At 38.6% G+C, this 21,826-nt stretch overlaps 1 protein-coding gene across 7 annotated transcripts in view; it reads right to left on the bottom strand.

Annotated features, from left to right (window-relative positions):
• Positions 1-17,615: 17,615 nt before the first annotated feature.
• FAT1 (FAT atypical cadherin 1) overlaps positions 17,616-21,826 on the bottom strand; it is a 101,857-nt gene continuing 97,646 nt past the window's right edge. For 5 of the 7 annotated variants that reach the window (XR_011903375.1, XM_072334592.1, XM_072334591.1 and 2 more), the window contains 2 exons: positions 20,276-20,311; positions 17,616-19,327 (listed from right to left, as the gene is read on the bottom strand). Coding sequence is in view for 6 of the 7 variants with exons in the window: in XM_072334592.1 (XP_072190693.1) it covers positions 18,702-19,327; positions 20,276-20,311 (662 nt within the window). In the remaining variant the exon portion in view is untranslated. The remainder of the gene's footprint in view (positions 19,328-20,275; positions 20,312-21,826) is intronic. The other 2 variants (XM_072334595.1, XM_072334597.1) reach the window with 1 other exon arrangement.

Raw genomic sequence — 21,826 nt, 5'->3', positions numbered from 1 at the left:
TATTAGATGCAGGAGCTTATTATAAACTGCTGTAGCTATGGCATTGTATCCAGGTATCATCCCTTAAAAAGGCTCATTTTGCTTATGCTTTTTCTATCTGAACCATTGATAACTGTCCAACGTTCAGCGTTTCATACTAAATAAATTAGTGCTTTTCATCTAGTTAATGGAACAAAGCAGTATACAACTGTATACAAAACAGTACAACTGTATACAAAACTGTGTACAAAACAGTATACAACAAAGCTGACCAGCTGACATGATAAGAAAGTAATAGAGGCGTAAGGTAGCTTGTCCGTTCATCTTTACAGGTGTGATTCAAGGTTACAGCTAACATATCTGAATGGTAGAGTTATTACTACTTCTTAATTCTTCTATAGAGATATTTTATTCTATATCTCTACTGAACAAGAATTTATTTGTGGACTGAATCCACCTTAGATAGTCTCTGATGAACAGCTATCTGTCTAATAAAGAAAATAGGCATAACATTACTTGAAAGGATCACAGATTTAACTGTCTCACTTCATTATTACTGAACAATTGTGATTTTATGAGAAAATAAATAATCTGAAAGCAATCCTGATGTTTTTCACTCTTCAAATGATATAGAATAAATTGAGTATATGTATATATATATATATATTTAAAGTTTTGCTTACTTCTATTTTCTGCTTTTGGTCAAAAATATTACATTTTTATCACTTATGTTGAGAATATCAGTACAGAGAAAAGTGATAGGAAGATCAATAGCTTTTTAAAAATCCTTTTACTGATTGATTTTCTCTTTGAAATAATTATTTTCTTTTCCATGTCTGTTTTTGTTAACAAAAATGCTCACTAAATTGGGAGCTAAGGTTTTGCTATTGTTTGCTAATATCCTAATCCTTAATTTGATATCATATCTGCAGTGTAGTCCACACAAACAAGTGTTAGGTTTAGTTCATTCCGTATTTATCTTCTGCACTGTTAGTAATCTGTTTGTCAACACAGCTTCTGTGTCAGGAGTTACTGAGAAAGCTCACTGAATAGCACCAGTTTACCTTTTTCTTGATACTAGGGGAACATGACAGCAATATTTAGGAACTTTAAAAGGCATAAGCACAGAAACAACCTAAATGGGAGTTGTATTTTGAATGACTGACTCATAAGATACCATAGTACCATTACAGACATTCATGCATTACAGACACTGATTTCTGTTGAAGCATATGCTTTCAGTGGTTACAAGTATATTGAGAGTTGCAGAAAATTAGGTACAGTTGATGTCATGGTATTTATCAACGTTTTGTTGGCTTTTTAAATCTCTAATGTGATTTGCTAATATGAAAATTCCTTTCCAAATTTTATTGTTACTCTTTCAGTAATTACTGGAATGACTTTCAAATGTGATTCTCCCACTGTCATTTTTTTACTTGAAGACAGATAAAAATGTCTATATGCAGTAGTGGTGGAAAATGGTGGTAAATGAGCATATTTACTCATTTAAATATTCTGGAATTTAGAAGTCCTCATTAAGTATAATCATTGCTTCCAATCTAGTTAATTCTGTACACAGAATGCCAGTGTTTGATGGAGTTGATCACCGTGCCATGGAACCGGGACTAAAACATGTGGTACTTACTGAAGATAGCTTAAACCTTTTCTTACATCACCTTCTTTCTCATATGATTTTTGCAGATGTGGCCATTGCTGTACATAAAGCTTGGAGAAGAGTCAGGGCAAAACTGGGACATCTTCCTTGTACACCAACCCATCAGGGATGAGCCCAGAGATTAACTGTGCCTTATGTTTGCTCTGTGCAGCAGACAATCTAGATTAATATGACAGCTCTGGGATGTTGTAAACATATTTTTTTTCAGTGGTATTAGGCAAGTTCTCATGCTTTTTGGTGGAACTATGCACTTGAAAAAAGGTCAGTTTTACTCACAGAGTCACTACCTATTTAATACATCTGCATTCCATAACTTAGCTCAGATTAACTTGTGTTTCCATGACTATGTTGAGTTTATGTATGATACTGCCTTTAATGAGCATGCAGTGTGTGCTTTACTTGCACAAAAGATTTATTTCAGAGACAAGTTGGAGGAAGCAGCCCAGAAAATATGTTGTCATTGAAGCACAAGGTGAGCTTCAGTGCAGCGGAAGCAAAACTTATAATGAAGAGGATAATATGTATTTCCAGTCTGATGGAAAGAAAAAAAAAGAATATGTAACATACTGTCTGTAATAGGTAATAGAGCAGATGGGGAAAGGAAAGGACTTCAATCTTTTTGTGTGTGTTATCTCCCCTCAAATTCCATTCTAACATGAAATAATTTATGCAAAAATAAAAACAAAACCAAAACCAACAAAAAGCACAAACCCACAGTGCAACTGAGTTTTAGATGTATACTTAGACTAGTAAAGAGAGGGGAGCCACACGGTTTTGCAGAGCAGGGAGTAGGCTCAGCATTTGTTGAAGACTTGAGTGGAATAAGAGTTGTTGTAAAGAAGATGAGAGCTCCTTGCTTCATGCACTGGAAATTGATTGGTTAAACAGCGTGGGGGCCACTTTGATAAAGCAAATGAGGGCATCTATTCTGTGCTTTCTTTTCACCTCAACCTGCTTCTGTTATCTTTTGTTATGGAACTCTGACCTCTTCTTCCTGTTGTACTTATTTCTGTTGTTTTGCCTATTTTTTAAAATTCCCGTCCCCCTCTGCCTCTTGTTCTTGGTGTCCTCATGATCATCTGATTTGTTCAGAGACTGATATTTTCTTCTTTTTTTCTTCCACTTATTTCAGGATTTGTTGATTTCTCCTCTATAACAGGTAAATTTTACCATTTTTATTTGCTATTCTACTGCTCTTTATTTCCAAAATGGCAAATTGCTCACCTTTATTTTACTTTCCCTGCTGGCTTCTTGAAAACATGTTTATGAATACATTCTTCTGGGGTGACTTGGGGTTTTTGTTTGTGTTTTTTCCTGGGCAACCATAGCTTCTGAACTGTCATTTTGGAGGTGTAGCAACAAAAATACACGATATCTCCTTTGACTGTGGCGTGACTACAATATGCTGAGTATAGTGTATAGAGACTAGAAAATGATATTGGAAAACACATTTTGGATGTTAGACAGCATTATCTAATCATAGAATCATAGAATCATCGAGGTTGGAGAAGACCTAAAAGATCATCCAGTCCAACTGTTCACCTATTACCAATAGCTGCTGGGGAAAATTATAAAGTAAACTGTATGAAACTAAAATTTAGCTTAGATCAATATGCCCTACAATGCTTAAGAAGAATCTTTATTCTATGCCTTAATGTTAGTATGAATTGTATTACAAGAAGCACTGCTTCTATTGGTGAGAGAGTTAGTATATTTCTCCTAAATTGCTTTTTGTGTAATAAAGTGTATGTTGCTATACTGTATGTTGCTATAAAGTTGCTGTACCTGCTAACATTAATACTTTGAGATCATAGGTATATTATTAAATGGACCGCACCAGTTCACTTTTATTTTCAGACTGCTTGTAGAACAGATGCAGTCTTGAATGGCAACTTGTAGTTTTGAGTCCATGAAGACTAAAACTCGTATTGCCTTCTTATTTTTTTAATTCTGTTATCAAGGGAATAAAGCTTTGTTCTCTGATGAATACAGTTGTCACATAATAATTAGCTGACAGGAAAAAATCATTATATTTATCAAACATGGTACTATTTCATCCACCTTGTGAAATGCTGAGGAAATCCTTCTCATACCTTCCAGAATTTGTAACTGTCTGCAAAGCAGACATAAGCCAGTATAATTCAGTAGCATCCAGGTAGCAGAGACTTACAGAGTAGGGTATCCAGGTTAGGTGTTTGTCTGTGAGAAGTGTCATCAAATACTCCAATCTAGTCAGGTCAGTGTTGTTACTGAAACTGCTGTCCCTATGGGGGATTTATATGCATAAAAAGATGGGGTCAGCAGGCAGAGATAGTAATGGAAGGAGCCTGAGAGGTAAGGAAAGTGATACGGATGGATATGTGTGCGTGCTTGAAATATGAAAGGTGGGAAATTTTTCCAAAATCTTTGTGGATTGGTTGCAAGATAAAATAGCAAGGCTTCCCTGCTTAAGAGAGTGCCACAATGTGTGCCTCATAAGGGAAGATGGGAATTTGCCAACAGAAACTTTTTGTTGATAAGTTCAACTACTGTCTCACAGGAGCTCTTTGGTCTTGTGAAGGTCTTGTGTGCAGGGTTTTATGAACACAAGGCAGGGGAGAGGTCAGAAGGTAGAATTAACAGCGGGAGGAAAGGGGGAAGACAGCAAAGACTGTTTATGAAGGCTGAAGCTGACTGGTGTTCTAGCATAGTGCACTGAGTACATTTGGTGGCAGGAGGTCTCACATGTTTTTGACAGCAAATTTTGGGCTATGTTCAGAGTTGTACTTGAGCTTTGTAGGGTTTTTTTGTCACTTACCTGGCAGGGGTTTGGAACTAGGTGATCTTCTTAAGCTCATTTTCTTCCTCTGCATATGTATTTTCTGTGCAACCTTAAGAATGGTAGTAGAGTACAGAAAATGGATATACTTCATGAAGATACAATGTTCACAACTAAAGCAAAAGAGACAATGACATCCTGAGATATCTCTCAATGGGCAACAGAGAATGTTTTAAAAATGAAATGAACAGTGAAGCTAGAAATAAATATTTTTTGAGAGGCAAAAAACAACAGAAATATTTTATGCAATATTTTATGTTTTATAAATGAAGCAATGACTCCAGAGAATCTACTACAACTCTGCCTTGTTTACAACTACAGGATTGCTATTTCAGGAAGACTGCTCTGCATTTGGCATCATGTGGAATGGTGCAATGTGTTTGGTGTGAGAGAAAAAATACATTGTTAAAACCAATGAACTGTGTGTTTCAAAAGTTGAATCAGTCACGGGAGAGTTGATGTTAGGATTTCTGAGATTTGTTAGCTGACAGAGAACTGGAAAATGTTGAACTTTCAGCCTGATGCTAAAAGTCAGTATATATGGTGGTGGTGAGTCAACAAAGAGAAAGGTGAGCAATTTAAGAACTGAAACTCTAGACAAACAAAAAATGCGTACACTGAAAAACATTGTTATTGTTGACCTAAATTCTTATGAAGTAAACATAGGAAGAGAATTTCCTTAACAAGCTAGATGTGCCTAACAAGAGGATCTGCTGGGGGAAAAATGGTAACTCTTCAAAGATAATGTAATATTGCTTATAATTCTGTGAAGACTATGAGTACACAAGGGCAAAAGGAATGTGAAGTGTACAGAGATTAGCCAGGATGGGAATTCAATCTGTGGGGTCATGTTTACAGGAAACATAGAGGCAGACTGCAGCATATATGTTTGAAAGACAGAGTAATCTGTCCCATTCTGATATAAATTTTTATCAGGTCAGATGACTAGTAGAACAGAGGACTGTTCTTCTGGCTTACAGTTGTTTCTCAGCTGTTTTGGCATGCTCTTAATTGTAAAAGGATTGTTATTTCCTTTTAAATCCTTTCTTAACTGCACACACAAAATCCCTATGGTCTGGGGGGATGGGGGAGTGGGGGGGTCTGTTGTTTTTTTCTTCCCCTCTTCCATGCTGTCATGTGTACTTTTTTCAGATTCCTGGTAAAATTTCACTTCTCCCAGAAATCTGTGCACTAAACGCTGCCCTTTGGTATTGTAGGGGTTAATAAGTGTTGGCATCCTCAGTACTCTGGGCTGCACCTGGAGGGTTGCATTATGGCTATAGGACACAGATGTGGGGAGAGGGTGAGGCTTTCACCTGTGAGCAGTCAGAGCAAAAGAGAAGGTCTGCTGGATAAGTCCTGCTATGGAGGTGGGCTGCTAGAAGGGTTCCTTGTCTTGTTGGAGTTGTGTGTGAGGTGGGAATCTTCTGAAGAGCCATACTGTGCTGGAGTAGGATGAAGTGAGCCAGCAGTTACCTGGTGAGATGTGAGGATGGACTCATCAAAAGGTAAATCTCTCTATCTTCTAATTTTGCTTGCTGCTGAGAAGGTGGAAAAGCTGGTATATAGAAGCACGGTTAAGGAATGGATATCAGTACTGGTCTTGTTGCAGCTTGTTTCTGTTGGTATTATTGTCAAGATGAGCCATAATGTACTTTGATGCCATTTATTGAAGCAGAATCTGGACTATGTGTTGTTCCTTCTAATATCCAACTTCAGTCTGTTTGCAATACAGTCAGGAAACGCCTATGGTAATTGTGTGATAGGCTTTTAATAATTTGCTTTCTTGCTTAAGCTTTTATTGCCCTAGAGACACAAGGTGGTTGCTCTTCTGTACGTACTGTGGTATCTGATTGTCTTGGCTCTCTAGAATGGGTAGAGGGCCTCCTCTCTGTGGCTGGGCAAGTGTTTTGTTGGTATGTGAGCAACAACTTGTGCTGGAGTCCAAGCTGAGTGGTGTCCTGGAATTCTAGCTCTCATAAGTAGAGTGTCTTTTATATGGTACCTATTTCTCCTACCTAGACAACACTGAGCACGGTTAGACATACAGATGAAAAGGCCAGGTGCAGTTTCTTTGGTTTCCTCCTGAGAGGCTGAGAGCTCAGCTGGGCCAGCTCCTAAATCAACAATAAAAAACAGAATAATGGAAACATCTTTGAATTGGTACCTTAAGTACAAGGAACCAGTCTGCTGTTGGTGACTGCAAACTGAAGGAGAAATTCCAGTCTGTTTAAAATGCATTTACATCTTAATTATGTCTAGGAATAAATGTTCTTTAGATACTTCAGGGAATATTTAAGTATGAACTTCAGAGTGCAATTCCTTTAGTGTCACGCTGCTTTGGCAGTATAAATAATCCTAAAAGCAGTATTGCTCTCACTGTGTCACACCAGATATATGCAGCACTGGGTGATGAGCTCATCCCCAGAGACTGAGGTCATCCCGGGAGCTGGAGCACAGTGGTCCCTTGGGTGTCTTTCATCTGTCCAGTACTGTTCAATGTCAGAACCAGTGTTTTGGCTATGGCTGCACTTCTCACGCACGTTACTTTTGGTCTGAGCCTTCACGTGTTTGTTTTCCTCAGGGAAGAATTTCCCTTGCTAATTTATATGCCGAGCAACCATGACAGTATTGCTGTGTAACATCCAGTTTCACTAATTCAGGCTGGCGTGCCATCTGTACTATCTAAAGGTCAGTTCAAGCTCTGCTTGTAATTCTATGGTTTCTTAATAAGCAGTGTAGTACTGCTATGCCGATTCTTGTTCCCTGATAGCAGTAGCAGCAAGCCAGGTCCTGCAAATAAAACTATATTTATATTTCTTTTACCTGGAAGAAATCCTTATGTGCTACAGCTTGGGAGCTGTTTCTGTGCTTCTTGTCACTCCATTTCATCGCTCTGATTTGATTAATTTTGCTTGATAATGTATGCAGTGCTTTGCAGATCTTCTTGTCTCACCATAACAGTTAACAGCGGCCCCTTGTGATATGAGGAAAGGCTTTTGGCATTGAGAATTTCTGTGTATGCAGCACTGATTAAATTCAGCTACTGCTGAATGGAAGTATGAATGCAGAAAGGTGGCTCTGCTTTCTACATGTGAGGTTGCCAGCGGTGTTAAGATAACAGCATTAGTCAGAGTGAACAGCAGAAGGAGAGAAAGAAGGGAAAATCTGAGGAATCTGTTTTGCTGTAGTGCCAGGCACCCTGCTGGGCTGTGCTCTACAGAACGACCTAGAAGTAAAGCAAAATGCTTTAATGAAGGACAGAACCAGGCTTTTAGCGCAGAGATGTTATCTAGTCCTCAAAATAACTTTGTTAACCTGTTATTGTTCTGGAGTGGTTGGGAAAGCAGCAACTGACCAACAGTGAGTGCTTCTTCAAGTTGCTGGCCAAGCAAGAACATGCATAGCAGACATTGTGTCTGGAACTGAACACAAGACAATGTTGGAAGGGATCTGTTCCTTTTGCGTTACTGATGCAGTAGTGTCCTTTGAAGATGGTACACTTCATGGTGGTGAGGTCTAACTTAGAAGGGATGATGTTGCAGAAGTGCTTGGTCTACCAAGAGTCATGGATATTTCTCTACACGCTATGAGGATATTTGTGTTTTGGGCTGATTGTGAGGCTTGTGAAATGCTATGGAGGAAGCTCCAGCTGAAGTCTATTGGAATAGGACTATTAGCATTACGGTTGCCAGTGTTTTCCAAACCTGTAGTGTTAACGCTTGCATTGCCCTGTGTTGCTCTTGGATACATGTCTGGATATGTCAGCCTTTTCCTTTTTGTAAAGGTAGAGCTGAAATAGGAAAGCACTGATGTATAACATTTTGTCGAGTCCCAAATGTATCTACTGTAATAGGTGGTTGTTATTTGTTGAATTGAACAAATGTCTATCTTTGTAAATTCTAATAAAAAGACAATCTACTCTTTCTTGTCTCATTTTACTGTATAACACAAGTGATTAGAAAATGATATTAGAAGGATCCAGCTTTAACTTTTAACCTTTCCTGAAAGTGAATAGAACTGTAATTCAGTTGCATTTTATGCGTACTTACAGTCTATGTGCACTAAGAATGCTGCGCTACTGACTTAAGGCTGTAGATCTTAGTATCTTCTTCACTTGTTTTTTATTCTACCCTTCACAATGAAGCATATGAAGGTTAGCTGAATGAGAGGCAGGTCAAGTATGATAATAGCTAATACTTGAAGTAGTGACTGATTTTAAATTACAACTAATATTTTGCTGCCCTTGTAAGATTTGAAACTGCATGTTAAAACCATTCAAGAGTTCTCTTGTGGCATTGATTTCTTTAAAGCCCTGTTCCTAGCACAGAAAACAGTTTCTTCAGTACTGTGTTATCTTAGAAAAATGTAGAAGGATTGTCACTGTGTGAAACAGTTTAACAGTATCCCCATATAGTAATGGAGTGGAAAAGCAATTTCAGGAGCAGGACAGTAAAGGTAAGTTCTCCTTGGTCAAGGCACTAAACAGAAAATTCCATTTAGTGAAGCTATGGGGAAGTTTATTTTATCTTGCAAAATAACTGTTTAGAGGAGAGGAGGAAAAATACCACCTTCGGTCAAGTAAATATTTAGTTCATCTTAAAAGAAAAGCAATTGTTTATTTTATTTAACAAAACAGTGAGGAAACAGAATTGAAACAATTCACAGAAACAGGGAGAAGGCGCTAGCACAGCTCTCTTGCACCTTTAATCAATATTCCAAGCTGTTTAAACTATTGTCCTTCACATGGGGAACACCGATGAAAACACTGCTTTACACAAAGGACTCTTATTTCCATTTTCTCTTTCAAAGTCAGAGCTTGTAGCATAAATCTTTTTTTTTTTTTTTTTTTTTTTTTTTTTTTTTTTCTTCTTCTAGGAACAACTCATCTGGTTATCTTTGGGTACCAATTCTAGCAGTATTATTTATCTTTTTTTTTTTTTTTTTTTTTACTGATCATGAATTGCTGTTGCTGTTCTACAGCTATCTGAATGAAAGCAGAAATGTGCGGCTTTTGTCCCCTGATGCTGACTACGGTTTTTCCATTGCGGTGTCTGTGTGAGATTTGCTCTCATAATAGGTTAAACTGAGCAGTTTGGATGAGTGTTTTGATAATGGCCATGTTGGCAAGTGTTCCTTTGTTCCTTACCTGTAGGAGCAAGACAAGCATGAGGGGGTTGTAAAGAGAATCTATGAATACCCAGACTGCCACTGCTTGATTCAGTTTAGCTGTCCTTTTACAAGCATCAGACCAGACTGTGTGGTTTGACCAGCTTAATATTCCTGTTTACTGGTCTTCTGATATAATAATTTGCTTTTATTTTTCCCCCCTTTAGTGCTACATCCATGTGAACCTGGTGCTTGGTACATCTGGCTTCATCTCTTGTCTTTATCCATAAATCTTTGTCATTCTTGTGGTGCTGTGGCAGTTTTAGTTGGCCGTGCCCAGGATAACAGGGGCTTAAGTACTTTAGAAGTGCTGGTTCAGTGCTGTGTTATCTTTTCTATTTATTCTCGTTCATTAATTTCCTAAGGTTGTGTGACACTTCAGGTTGAGGTGTTGCAAAGCAGAGAAAATGTTCAGCATCTTCCAGAGTGAACACAGATGTGGTGCTTAAAAACATTTGCTAGTCTTGATTTCTCTGAGATTTCTATTGTACCTTGATCATCCGCTATTTTAATGTTTTTAGCATCCCTGGTAGAAATTGGTAGAATTTTTTTGCTTTTAATGCATTTAAAAGCAAATTTTCATTTATGACATTTGCAAACTGCTCCTCAAACATCCCTGACTTGTCTTACTCTGCACTGAACTTCCCAGGATTTATTCCTTCTTATTTTCCTCACTTTTTACAGCTTCAGTCTCCTGTAGAGATTCCTTTTAGATATTCATAGTCATTCTTAGTCAAATCTTTTGCAAAGCTAGTTTCCTTTTTGTCTTTCAAATCTTGCTGGGACAAACGACACAGGTTTGCCAATACAATATTTCTGTAAAATGTGTGCTGCATTTTAATTCCTGGTTCTAGCTGACTTCATAAAGATTCTTCTCTTTTGTGATTATGTGATAGGCATAGGTGATATTAGGTGATAAGATTTGTTTCTTGCTATATTTTCAACAGTATTATTGTTTGCTCTGTACTACAACTACTTTATGTTCTTAAGGACTCATGAAATATTTTATGCAATGAAGGAGTCATTGGTAAGGCCAAGTTTGGAAGTTGCATATTCTGAGGGTGTGTGTGAGATACCAACACAAATGGGAATCAGAAATGATATGTGTATCTACAGAGCTGATGTACTATACAATCAACCCTGTAGTAAAGAATGGTCTAGTGGAAAGATGATACAATGAAAATACTAATTGTGAAGTACTCTGAAATGCTCAGTTCACCACCAGATTCCTTCTTTTTTATTATTTATATTATACACACACACACACACACACACACACACACACAATTATATTGTATTTATATTTAGGATCAGATTTTATCTAGAAGATTTGTTTTTCTTCATGGTTTCCCAGTACTGGAAATCTCTTTGTCATCATGAATCTCATTTTTTGCCTTTATACATAAATGGTCTTGATTTGATTCAGTAAAGCAAAAGGGTTTACTGCTCCTAAAACAGAGGAGCAGGTTTATCTTTGTGATCCAGGCTGACAGAAGCAAAGATTGTGTTATAGAATCATTTGAGTTGGAAGGGAACATTAAAGGTCATGTAGTCCAACTACTCTACAATAAACAAGGGCATCCACAGCTAGATCAGGTTGCTCAGAGCCTGGTCCAGCCTGGCCTTTTGTGTCTCTGGGGCAGAGCATCCACCACATCTCTGGAAAACCTGCTCCAGTGCTTCACTGCCCTACTCTGTGTTTAAAAACAACAACAAAAAACCAAATCTTTCTTTACTCTCGCAAACAGTCTAAATCTCCCCTCTTTCAATTTGAAACCACTTCCTCTTGTCCTGTCACAACAGATATTGCTCAAGAGTCTGTCCCCTTCTATCTTATAGACCCTCCTTAAATAAGGAAAGGTTGCTATCAGATATCATTGGAGTCTTCTCTTCTTGAGTCTGAACAGCCCCAGCTCTCTCAGTCTGTCTTTGTAGGGGAGGTCTTCCATTGTTTGGATCATTTTTGTGGCCCTGCAGAAGATCTGTGTCTCTCCAGTTCTGAAGTCTCCACATCTAGACACAGTTCTCCAGGTGAGGTCTCACAAGTACAGAGAAGAGGAACAGAATCACCTTGTTTGACTTGCAGGCCACTCTTCTTTTGATGCAGCACAGGATCAGTTGGCTTTCTATTAGGGCTGTGAGAGCACATTGCTAGTTCATGTCCAGCTTGCTATCTATCCACCAGTACCCCCAAGTCCTCTTTAGCAGGTCTATGCTCAATCCTTTCAATTCCCAGTTTATACTGACTAGTGGGGGCTGCTGCAACTCAGTTGCAAGACCATGCACTTGGCTTCGTTGAAGCTAATGATGTTCTCCTGGGCCCGCTGTCCAAGACTCTTTGCATGGTATCCCATCCCTCAGGTGTGCTGACCATACAACTTGGTGTCATCTGCAAACTTGCTGAGGATACACTAGATCCCACTGTCATTGATGAAGACATTGAAGAGTATTATCCCTCAGGGATGCTGCTCATCACTGATCTCCAGCCAAACACTGAGCCGTTGACTACTTCTCTCTGGGTACCATCTTGCAACCAGCTCCTCATCCACTGAATGGTGTGCCCATCAAATCCACATCTTTCCATTTTAGAGAGAAGGATGTTGTGAAGGTCTGTGTTAAAGACCTTTCTGAAGTCCAGATAGATTACATCAGTGTCTCTTCCCTTGTCCATTGACAAAGGTCACCAAACAAATGCACTAGGTTAATCAGGCAGGATTTTCCCTTGCTTGCAGCAGTCATGCTGGTTGTCTCACATCACCTCCCTGTCTTCTGTATGCTTTAGCATAGCTTCCAGGAGGACCTTCTCCATCATCTTTTGTGGTGCAGAGGCAAACCTGACAGGTCAGCAGTTTCCTGGGCCATTCTTTCTGTCTTTCTCAAAGGTGGGTGCTGGATGTTGTGTCGACAGACGTGGTTTAGTGGGAGCTATTAGTAATAGGTGAATGGTTGGACTGGATGATCTTTTAGAATCTTGGTGATTCTATGATTCTTCATGGCAAACACTAACTAAGGTTGTTGTAGAAGTTAAGTGACTTCATCCTTGTACGGTTACTTCCAGACATGAGCAGAACTGTTCAAAATGGTCTCTTTATATATTGCATCATTTTTCACCCACTCTGTACAGACAGATAGAACTTACATGCCATCCTTAAGACTCAATTTAAGGTGGTTCTGAGAGATTAGCCAAGTTGGATAGTTGTGTTTTCTGGTACAGCAATTAAAAATGAATATGAGGGAGAGTATTTCTGCATTTTTCCCCAAATAAGTTGACTAGTTTTAGCAAAGGGAAGATAAACCCTTAAAGCGGCTTAATATAATGTGCTTTACTACAGAAATAGGGAATTATTCCCTGGCATCCAAGGTGCAGCATAGGTAGTATTTTCCCGTGTTAGAGGAGTGAATTGGTAGTGTCTGAACTGCATGGCAGCCTCTTATGCAAGATCTTTTCTGCACCTGTGTGTGTATGTGTGAACACTATTGTTTTCTGCGAACAGAAATTCAGTTATTGTTGCTGTGTGCCTGTGCTGTGTGGCTTAGGAGGGAGGAACTGGGACTTCTGCTAACCTGCAATGTGGCTGTTTTGGCAATTTAGCAGAGTTCTGGGAGCAGGATTTATGAACCTTGGCTAGAATGAAGGTAGTGGAGGGGAATGAATTGCAGTCCTCATGAGACTGAGGTGACTTAAACATGAGTCTGCCTCACTTCTTTATATTATTAAATCCTGGTAGTGGGATTTTTAGGGTGGCCAATAGGAAAATTGTGTCAGCAGTATAAAGGTAGGTGTTTATCCTAATAGCCCTGTTAAAAGGAAATTACTTTCCTTATGGGGAAGGATATCACGGGCAGCCCAAAAAGATTAATCACAGTCCAAGTAAGTTGGGACTTCAACTTGAGGAGTGCAGCTCCACAACAAAGCTGTCAGAAAAGCTTGCTTGCTGAGCAAGAATTACCCAACTGATTTAAAGGAAACATCAGGAATACAGATCTAAATCAGATCTAAATGTCAAAATAAAAGGTGAAAGTGAGGCCTACTAAGAGACTTTGATTATTTGATTATTGTCCCTTCCTTGGACTTAAAGTTTAAACTCAGTTGCTCTTTACTTTCTGTCTTCCTTTGACTTCCAAAATTTCTCACATTTTCCTTTTGTGCATCACTGGCTCTTATGTCTTTTTCTTTTTTTTTTTTTTTTTTTTTATGAGGTGGGGTTGTTATGCTCCTGCTATTCTTTTCTTGCTTCTGTTGTTATCTTGGGATGCAAAATACATCTTTCTTTCAACTTTCACTTTCCCTGTTGCCCCAGGCTTTCCGGCTTCTTCAGCAGGACCTCCCAGGGTGGATGACCAATGAAAGATGTGACTTAAACACTTGAAGAGTTAGGCAAAACAAACATTCCTCCCACCCTTGTGTTTCTGAACAGTTACACTGAGTTTTTGCAGGTGACAGCTATGAAATTTCCATGGGATAGAGTAGGGTTTGGTTTTAAAACAAAGAAATCTTAATACATAAAGCCAAGCTGCACTCATGAGACTAATTATCAATTTAGCCATTATCTTAAAGATCTGAAGTCTTTTCCCCTAGTGAAACTCAAAGCAAAAAGTCCTGTTATCTTTATGGCCATCAGATGATATTCATGATTTGAATCAGACAAATTTGAAGCCTTATGCTGGAAGTGACTCCATGCTTAAAGTTATCCAGAAATATGAAATTAGAAAACCAAAACTTTTTGATGCAGTGCGGTCTTTCCTTCTGTGTTTCTTCAAAGTTAAATGCGAACTCTGAAAGGGATTTCAGATTGGTACTCTGGGGTTTATGTGAATGAATCATACCATCATTAATTGGGCCTGTCAGTGCTCTTTCTTACTGTGAAAGCTTTTTCTCCAAACAGACAAGAAAATATGAAGAAACTGAGAAGTGATCTGCAGAAAAAAATAGCTTAAAAAGGCCTTTCATGAAATATAGTTCAGCTTTGGTAACTCATTAACCAAAGCCTCTTGCTATGATGTTTGTAATCCCATGCTCTGACAGTCTTAACTCCTATATGTTTGTTGCAAATGCCAGATCGTGATTTTATTCTGTGCAGAAGTTTATTAAATTTGTGATGATTATAATGCTTTCATGGATCACATATAGCAAATGCATATTGGGCATTGGTAGCCACTAAGTTTTCAGTAATCAGTAAGATCAGATATTTATTTACCTTGTGTGAGAGATGAAAACAGTCTAATAAGCCTTCTTGTAGACTTTTGTCTCTAAGATCCAGGTGACGAGCTTGCTTTCCTGCTTTGCTGTATAATCCTACATACTATCCTGTATTTCTCTGATTTACGTCCCATCTGTTGGTGGTTGGATTCAATGGTCTCTAAGAGGTCCCTTCCAACCCCTACAATTCCATGAATCTGTAATCCTGGCTGTGGAAGGAGTAATGCTGCCAAAAATGATGGCTATTTCAGTGTGGGTTTGGGTTTTGTTTTTTACCCCATACTGTTAATCAGGTAGAATTTATTCTCATTCTGTGCTCTAAGGCAGAATTATAATGCTTCCTACAGTTGAAATAAAATACAAATTGGACAGAACAGTACTAATGTTGACCCAAATCTTATCAGTGAAACTTTAAATTCTACAAGCTCATATATGTTTTTAATAAAAATAAATAGGGGAATAAAAAACCACTACCCTATTCTCCTGTATAACAAAGGCCTAACTGGACATTTAAATTTAATGTTTAAAGCATTAAATCACAGCTATTTAAAGAGATTCAGCTTCCTTCTTTCCTTCTTTGCCCTTCATTTAGTGCAGCAAATCGTGTGGGTGTCAACTGAAGGACATTCATTAGTAGGAAATGAGTAACCTTTTCTAGGGTTAGGAGTCTGCTTAACGGTTCTGAACTAGCCACCACAGAAACAGACTAGTGGCACTAAATGCCCACTGGGGACAGGAAAGTGAAGGAACCGATGAATCCACTATATATGTAGCTGTATTCTGTCATCCCATCGATGCTAACTGGTGGAGATCGTTTTATCATAGCTCTGACTCCTAGGACTTGGGTAAAATATCTTGTGTGGTGTTGTAGTATTACTTGGGAAATCAGGTTTAGCTGTGCTTACTGGACTTGAGTTGGCTGATAGTAGCTCCTGGCACTTCTACAAAGGGAGCATTTGTATAACATGGTCTTACTTAAAAACAAGCTGCTAAGCTGTTGTGGAGATGAAACTGCCTGTTGATTCTATGACTGCCATGATGCCGTCTTTTTTTTTTTCTGCTGTGAAGTACAAAATTGTGTGTTATGTATTGCTTAGCAGCATTGGCCTTGCAGAGAGAAAAAGAGTTTTATGACACTTTTCTGTGTAAGGTTTTTCTGTTTGGTTTATTTTTGGCAAGGAAGTTTGGAGCTGTTTGTGGAGTAATCAGACAGGTCCCTCACTTCTGATAAATTATGGTTAAGTGTTGATTCCTGTCCTTCGTACCTCTTAATTTCATGTATCTCTTTTCCAATATTTCTGCTCAAAACTATTAACTTAAGAAAAGTTCTGTAAGGTTTTCAGCTTTAATCGAGTCATAATAAGAATGCAAGCCTGTGTCCTGTTTTCATCTTCAGAGGTTCCATTTCTACCAAGGGCCAGATAATAAGAAATCTTGAACAGAACTGCCACAGAACTTAACATCCATCTCTTCTTGAGCTACAAAGGTTAAGCAGTGATCAAAATCAATATGGAGAGCATTATACCCTTTACTCAGTACAGTAAGATTCTTTTAAAGCAACTAGAGAAGAAAATGCTTTAATAGTGAGCCCGATGTAGAGATGTATGGAAGATTGGTAATCACAGCCTGAACCTCTGATTAATCAGCTGAGGCAAGTGTGGGGTCAGCTGTGGGAGCACAGGTGAGAGTGATGTAGCTGTGCTCCTGGAAGGGGTGGAGCTCGACTCCATCCCCTCTGAGGCCTCATTTAAGGGCTGACTCCCACTGAGGCAGCATCTCTTGGAGATCGCTCTCCAGTGAGGACTGCCCCAGCTTCTTCAGCCAAGGCACCGCCACTGGTGAGTTTTCCTTTGCATATTCCTTCTGTACATTTGCTACCATCTGTATATTAACAACCAATACAAGAGAAAACTGTGCTACTGGGGATGGATGCTGCAGCATAAAGCCAGAACATAGTTTTAAGCCCACTCATTTCAGTTCTACAAGCATCAAAAGATTCTTACCTGCATTTTAGCAAATTAACACTGAGGATGTGGTGTGTCGTGCTGAACTCTTAACTGTCATGAAATCCATCTGTTTCCACGACACAGCTTCCAGGCTGAAACCTGTTTTGTGCAGAAGTAATCAAACATCCAGAGACAAATTCCATATCCTAGTCTCTCAGGTGATGAAAGGCCTAGGCTTAGCTGTTGCGTACATGACAGGATCTGCTGTTGAACCTTTCCTACTTTTCCACAGTAGGAAAAAATGGAGGTGAAACAATTTCTAACTGTGGTAAAGAACACACTGATGAGTTAGGGTATCTCGCTATGAATTCTAGTGTTCCTCATGCAGGAAGTAAAAGAAAGTTATCTTACTCCTTTCACTCACGGCCAGAGCAAATTTAAGAGGGAGAACTGCACTAGGTGGCTTTCTGCTTTACTGGTCAGAAAAATAGCTGGGCAATCTACAAATAAACTGCCTTGACTTGCATCCAGTGTAAATTTAACAAGAGACTGCAATTTAAAATATTGCTTAAAAACCCCAAAACTAGGAAATTAGCACAGAATTTTCAGCATGGAACTGCATAGTCAAGGAATGACTTGACAATAGAAATGAAAATCCCTACCTAAGTAAATTCAGAGAGGAGGAAACTATTTAAAGAACTTAGGGTTTTTCTCCCTTTATGTATCTTATATGTGTCTGTGTGTGTAAGGAACTTCAGAAAAACTACTCAGTAAGCTACGTAATAGCTGATATACGTTTAAAGAAAAATGCAAACTATGAGAAGGTTACTGAAGTTTGATTCCCATCAATCTTTATTCATACTGGCCCGATTACTTTTTAAAACACCATTAAGTAGACACACGCTGCCATCTAGTGAGCATCTCTAACAACTGCGTTTTGATTTCTGAGGAGAGAGAACTGTGTTGCTTGGAGCAAGTTAACTTAATACAGTACAAAACATAGACTTAAAAATGATGCACCGAATGCTTTGTCAATTGTATGTTATATAACAGAGATACACAGAGCAAAGCTAAAGTATTTTATTAATAATTTATTGTCAGTAAGAAAGACTGGCTAATGGTAATTTTCAGTAAAAACCTTTACAAGACCATTGGATCACAAATATACAGACACTATAAAAACTGTGTCATGGTGGTTTTGGTTTTAAACTGGTATGCAGAGGGTCTTCAACACGCTTTCCAAGAAGGGAAAAAATGTTTACAGTTCTAAAATACAGCAACCCATTTAAGACATTTCCATGTAGCTGACCCAGAAAAATATCAGACCTAACCTATGTACAATTGGAATCGTGTGAATACGTTGAAACTCTCATAATGAAATGTCAAACCTTGGTTTTGGGAAGAATACATACAGTGATGCCCTGACTATAATAACTCAGGGTGCTAATTTAATGGCACACAAACACCACTATTTTCAGTGGAAAACAAATTCACAAAATATCTACAAAATCTAGTTTAAAACTATTAAAATCAAAACTGTACATAAAATTTACAAAAAGTAGGAGGAAATTAATTTTCATTAGAGCTATATAAATATATGCATCATGCTAATATGGAGAAGTGGTATGTGATTTTTAACATAGACAATGCAAGTACAAAAAACACGTTCAAAAATGGCACAGTCAGTGGAATTGTTGGAACTGTCCAATTATAGTAGGTCAGGAAATGGAAATAAGCTGGTTTAGTGAAATGAACTGCATGATCCAATGCCACCATGCCAGTTTAGCTCACTGAAACAGAAGCATTCGCTGAGGCTGGGGAAAGAGGGGGAGGGGAAAGAAAAAGAAAAAGCTCTTGAAAATTGTTCTAGAATTAAGTCTGTTAAGAGTCCAGGCACTTTGTTGAGTGTGAGTGTCAGACTTCTGTATGTTGCTGGGAATCAAGTGGAGGAATTTTCACATTCTCAAAATGACTGTCATCTCCACTCTCATAGTCACTCATCATGACTTCAGACTCCATTTCACAGCATGCTGACACATCAGAGCACGAAGCTGTGGAAGCATACACAGACATGGACATGTTGTCTACAGTGGGAGTTTCAAAGTCTCTATTGTACCCTAATGTGTAAGGAGCATAAGGTTCTCTGTAATTGCCACTGGCACCACTGGCTGTGGTCTGAGGTTCGGACATGTCTGCAGGATAGTGATGGGGAAGATACTGATTAAGGTTAAACCTCTGCCTGCTTCTCGTAGAAGAACCCAAGCTACCTACGGCTGGCATGTCTCTGGGAGGCTGTATTGACTCAAACTGGTCGCTGTATTCTGGTGGTAATGGTGGAAGCTCATCAGGTGCAGGGAAGTCATCAGGTGGAGGTGGAAAATCACTTTCTATGTCATATCCGCCAGGGTAATAGTCTGTATCGATGGCATTTGGATCTGTATAGAGGGGAGCTGACTCCTCAACCACTTCATAATTTGGATACTCCTGGATACCTGGCAGTTGAACACTTGGCATCCAGTCTGATGTATCCCAGTGATAACCTACAAAGTGAAAATTAAAAAAAAAAAAAAAGAGAGAAAAAAAGTGTTAGCATTTCATCTTTAGTCAGTCTGAATGAGAATTCAACACATGTATTAAGACAATGCAGTCACTGTGATTAGGACGTTACTTGTTAATTGGAGAACAGTGTGCCTGGTTCCACAGAAGACACTCAACACAACTTTACATTATGCCATGCATTAGAAATTGCATCATTCACATTTAAACTTTTAAATTTTCTCAGACATCTCACCTAAAATGAGAAGAGCTGTACATGACCTATGGAACGTGCTGTTACAATACTAATGGTATAGAATTGTTCATGGGACAGCAAATAACCAATGGTTTCCCTGGTGCAACTAAGCTCTAACTCAATTGTTGTCTGGGTAATTAGAATTGGCTTGCTAACCAATGCCCATTTTTCTTATGAACATATTTAGCAAAAATAAACCTTGCTTCTCCTATGTAAAAGCAATTTCTAACTGGTAAAGCATCCAAAGTATTTAAAGTGACTTTACCACTTGGCTGAATTTTAGTGTTAGCTCTGTAGTAACTCAAACAATGGCACCTCTCCATCCTTCCACACCTCTGACAAAATTCCTTTCCCTTTGACTACATGTAACGATGTTCCACTCTTGAACAGAAGAACAAAACAGCAAAATCAGGCTTAATCATGCATGGCAGCCTTCCCTTGAATAAGGTTTTCTTGCTCTGCTGAAAACCAGGTGTAAGCCTAACGTCACTAAAAATATGCATATGTGTGTATATATTTTTAGCCTGAATACCAAAAAGGAAAATTAATACAGAACTGGAATCAGGTGCAAGTCTAGTAAAAAAGAGTAATCACTGCAGACAAATGCACAGCAAGCAATTGACAGTAAGTCTGTGTTAAAGCCAAGTATTAACAAAAACATTTTTGTGCATATCAATGAACTGCATGCAGAAGTCACCTCTTGAATTGCTGAGGTCAGGAACAGCAAAAGATTCTTTAGTTGGCAGAATGAGAAGAAAAAGGAGAAAACATCTGTTGTTAGGAATCAAATACTAGTACCAATATGAAGACAAACATAATGATTGTTGCTAAGATGCTACCTTTATCTGTTTTTAGCATACTCAAGGTAAGTATGATTATCAATTGAGCAGTACTAAAGTTGGCTTTTTTCCCTTGGATCTTCCTTTACTAAATTTGAGCTGTAGAATTGATGCTGAATCAATATAAGGTCACCTGGGACACTGTCTTTTTATGGCATAATCTGGAGTCCGCAGACTGTTGAAATTCTCATTTCATCATATTTAGAACTTTCCTTAAGGGGTAACAAGACTTGGGTCTGATTCTTCTCTTACCCCACACCCCCTTGGCTTTTGATACAGGGATACACCTATCAGAACTTGCACTTTCTAGTGTCTCACACAAAGATGGAACTTTCACTTCAGTATCCAGCTTCCACAGTCTGTGTGTGGGGAGACCTACATATTGGGATTGCTTTACAGCAACAATTACGTAGCACAGAACTGTCCTGTGCTGTCTGACAAGCTTTAAACCTTTCTTTCTCACAAATTCCTTATACAGGTCTGAAAAGAGGGGTGCCTGCCTGTTCTGATCTCAGAATCATCTCCTAGGAATTGATACTTGTATCTCAGAAAGGCCTAAGGTTTGAGACCCTTCAAATATCTCTGGTGTCCTCACCAGGAGAATGTTCTGACCACTAGACTTCTTAAAAGACAGCTTTCTTTGGTTTTGTAGAGAAACTGGGTGCAAAAGTGAGCTCAATAGGCAGATAACTGTACGTGCTTCCAAGTCAAAGACCACATAACATAAAGTACAGCAGCAAAATAAAACTTGATGTACCTATCTTCCTTGGTGACGCTTTGCTACACTGGAGTTCTATTTCCTCTTGCACTCAACACTGTTGTTTGAACTGAGCTACAGCCTTCTCTGAGGAGCAGTGAAGGGAATACCAGCCTATAGCTGTCCTAGGAGTGCAGTTAATGCTTCCAGGATATTTTTTGAGACTTGAGGAAAAGAACACTTGTCCTAGAGCCTGACCTTTGCTCTGCTGCTAAAACTGGCACCATTCTGACATGCTCCAAAGCAGAACTCTGTACCCCACTATGCTTTCGAAGAATAAGTGGTTATTTTTTAGGCTTAAAAACTTCCAAGTATTAAGAAGCAGGTGAACAGGACATCTTTAATCTCTGTCCTTCCTGGATGGTTTGCAGTGCATAAAATAACCGTATTTTTCTTACAGTGATACTAAAACAATGAATGATATTTCCAACTGTCATGAGAACCTAATCCATCAATTTTTATCTATTAAAATATCAGAAAATCTAAGTTATTAAATATTTCTGATAGGCTTTGCTTTTGCTGCCTCTAGTCTTGGAATCTTAGTCTTCCTAAGTTAGCCTCTTAGTTTTCCCTAAGTTACCGTGCACTACAATTTTCTTTTTAGCACTGGAGACTAAGATAATCTGTAAACATTAATGATATATTCTTCTGT

This window comes from Excalfactoria chinensis, chromosome 4 (genome assembly GCF_039878825.1).
Source record: "Excalfactoria chinensis isolate bCotChi1 chromosome 4, bCotChi1.hap2, whole genome shotgun sequence".
Classification (NCBI taxonomy): Eukaryota; Metazoa; Chordata; class Aves; order Galliformes; family Phasianidae; genus Excalfactoria; species Excalfactoria chinensis.
The sequence above is the reverse complement of the archived record's forward strand: the minus strand, read 5'-3'. Positions and strand labels throughout refer to the sequence as shown.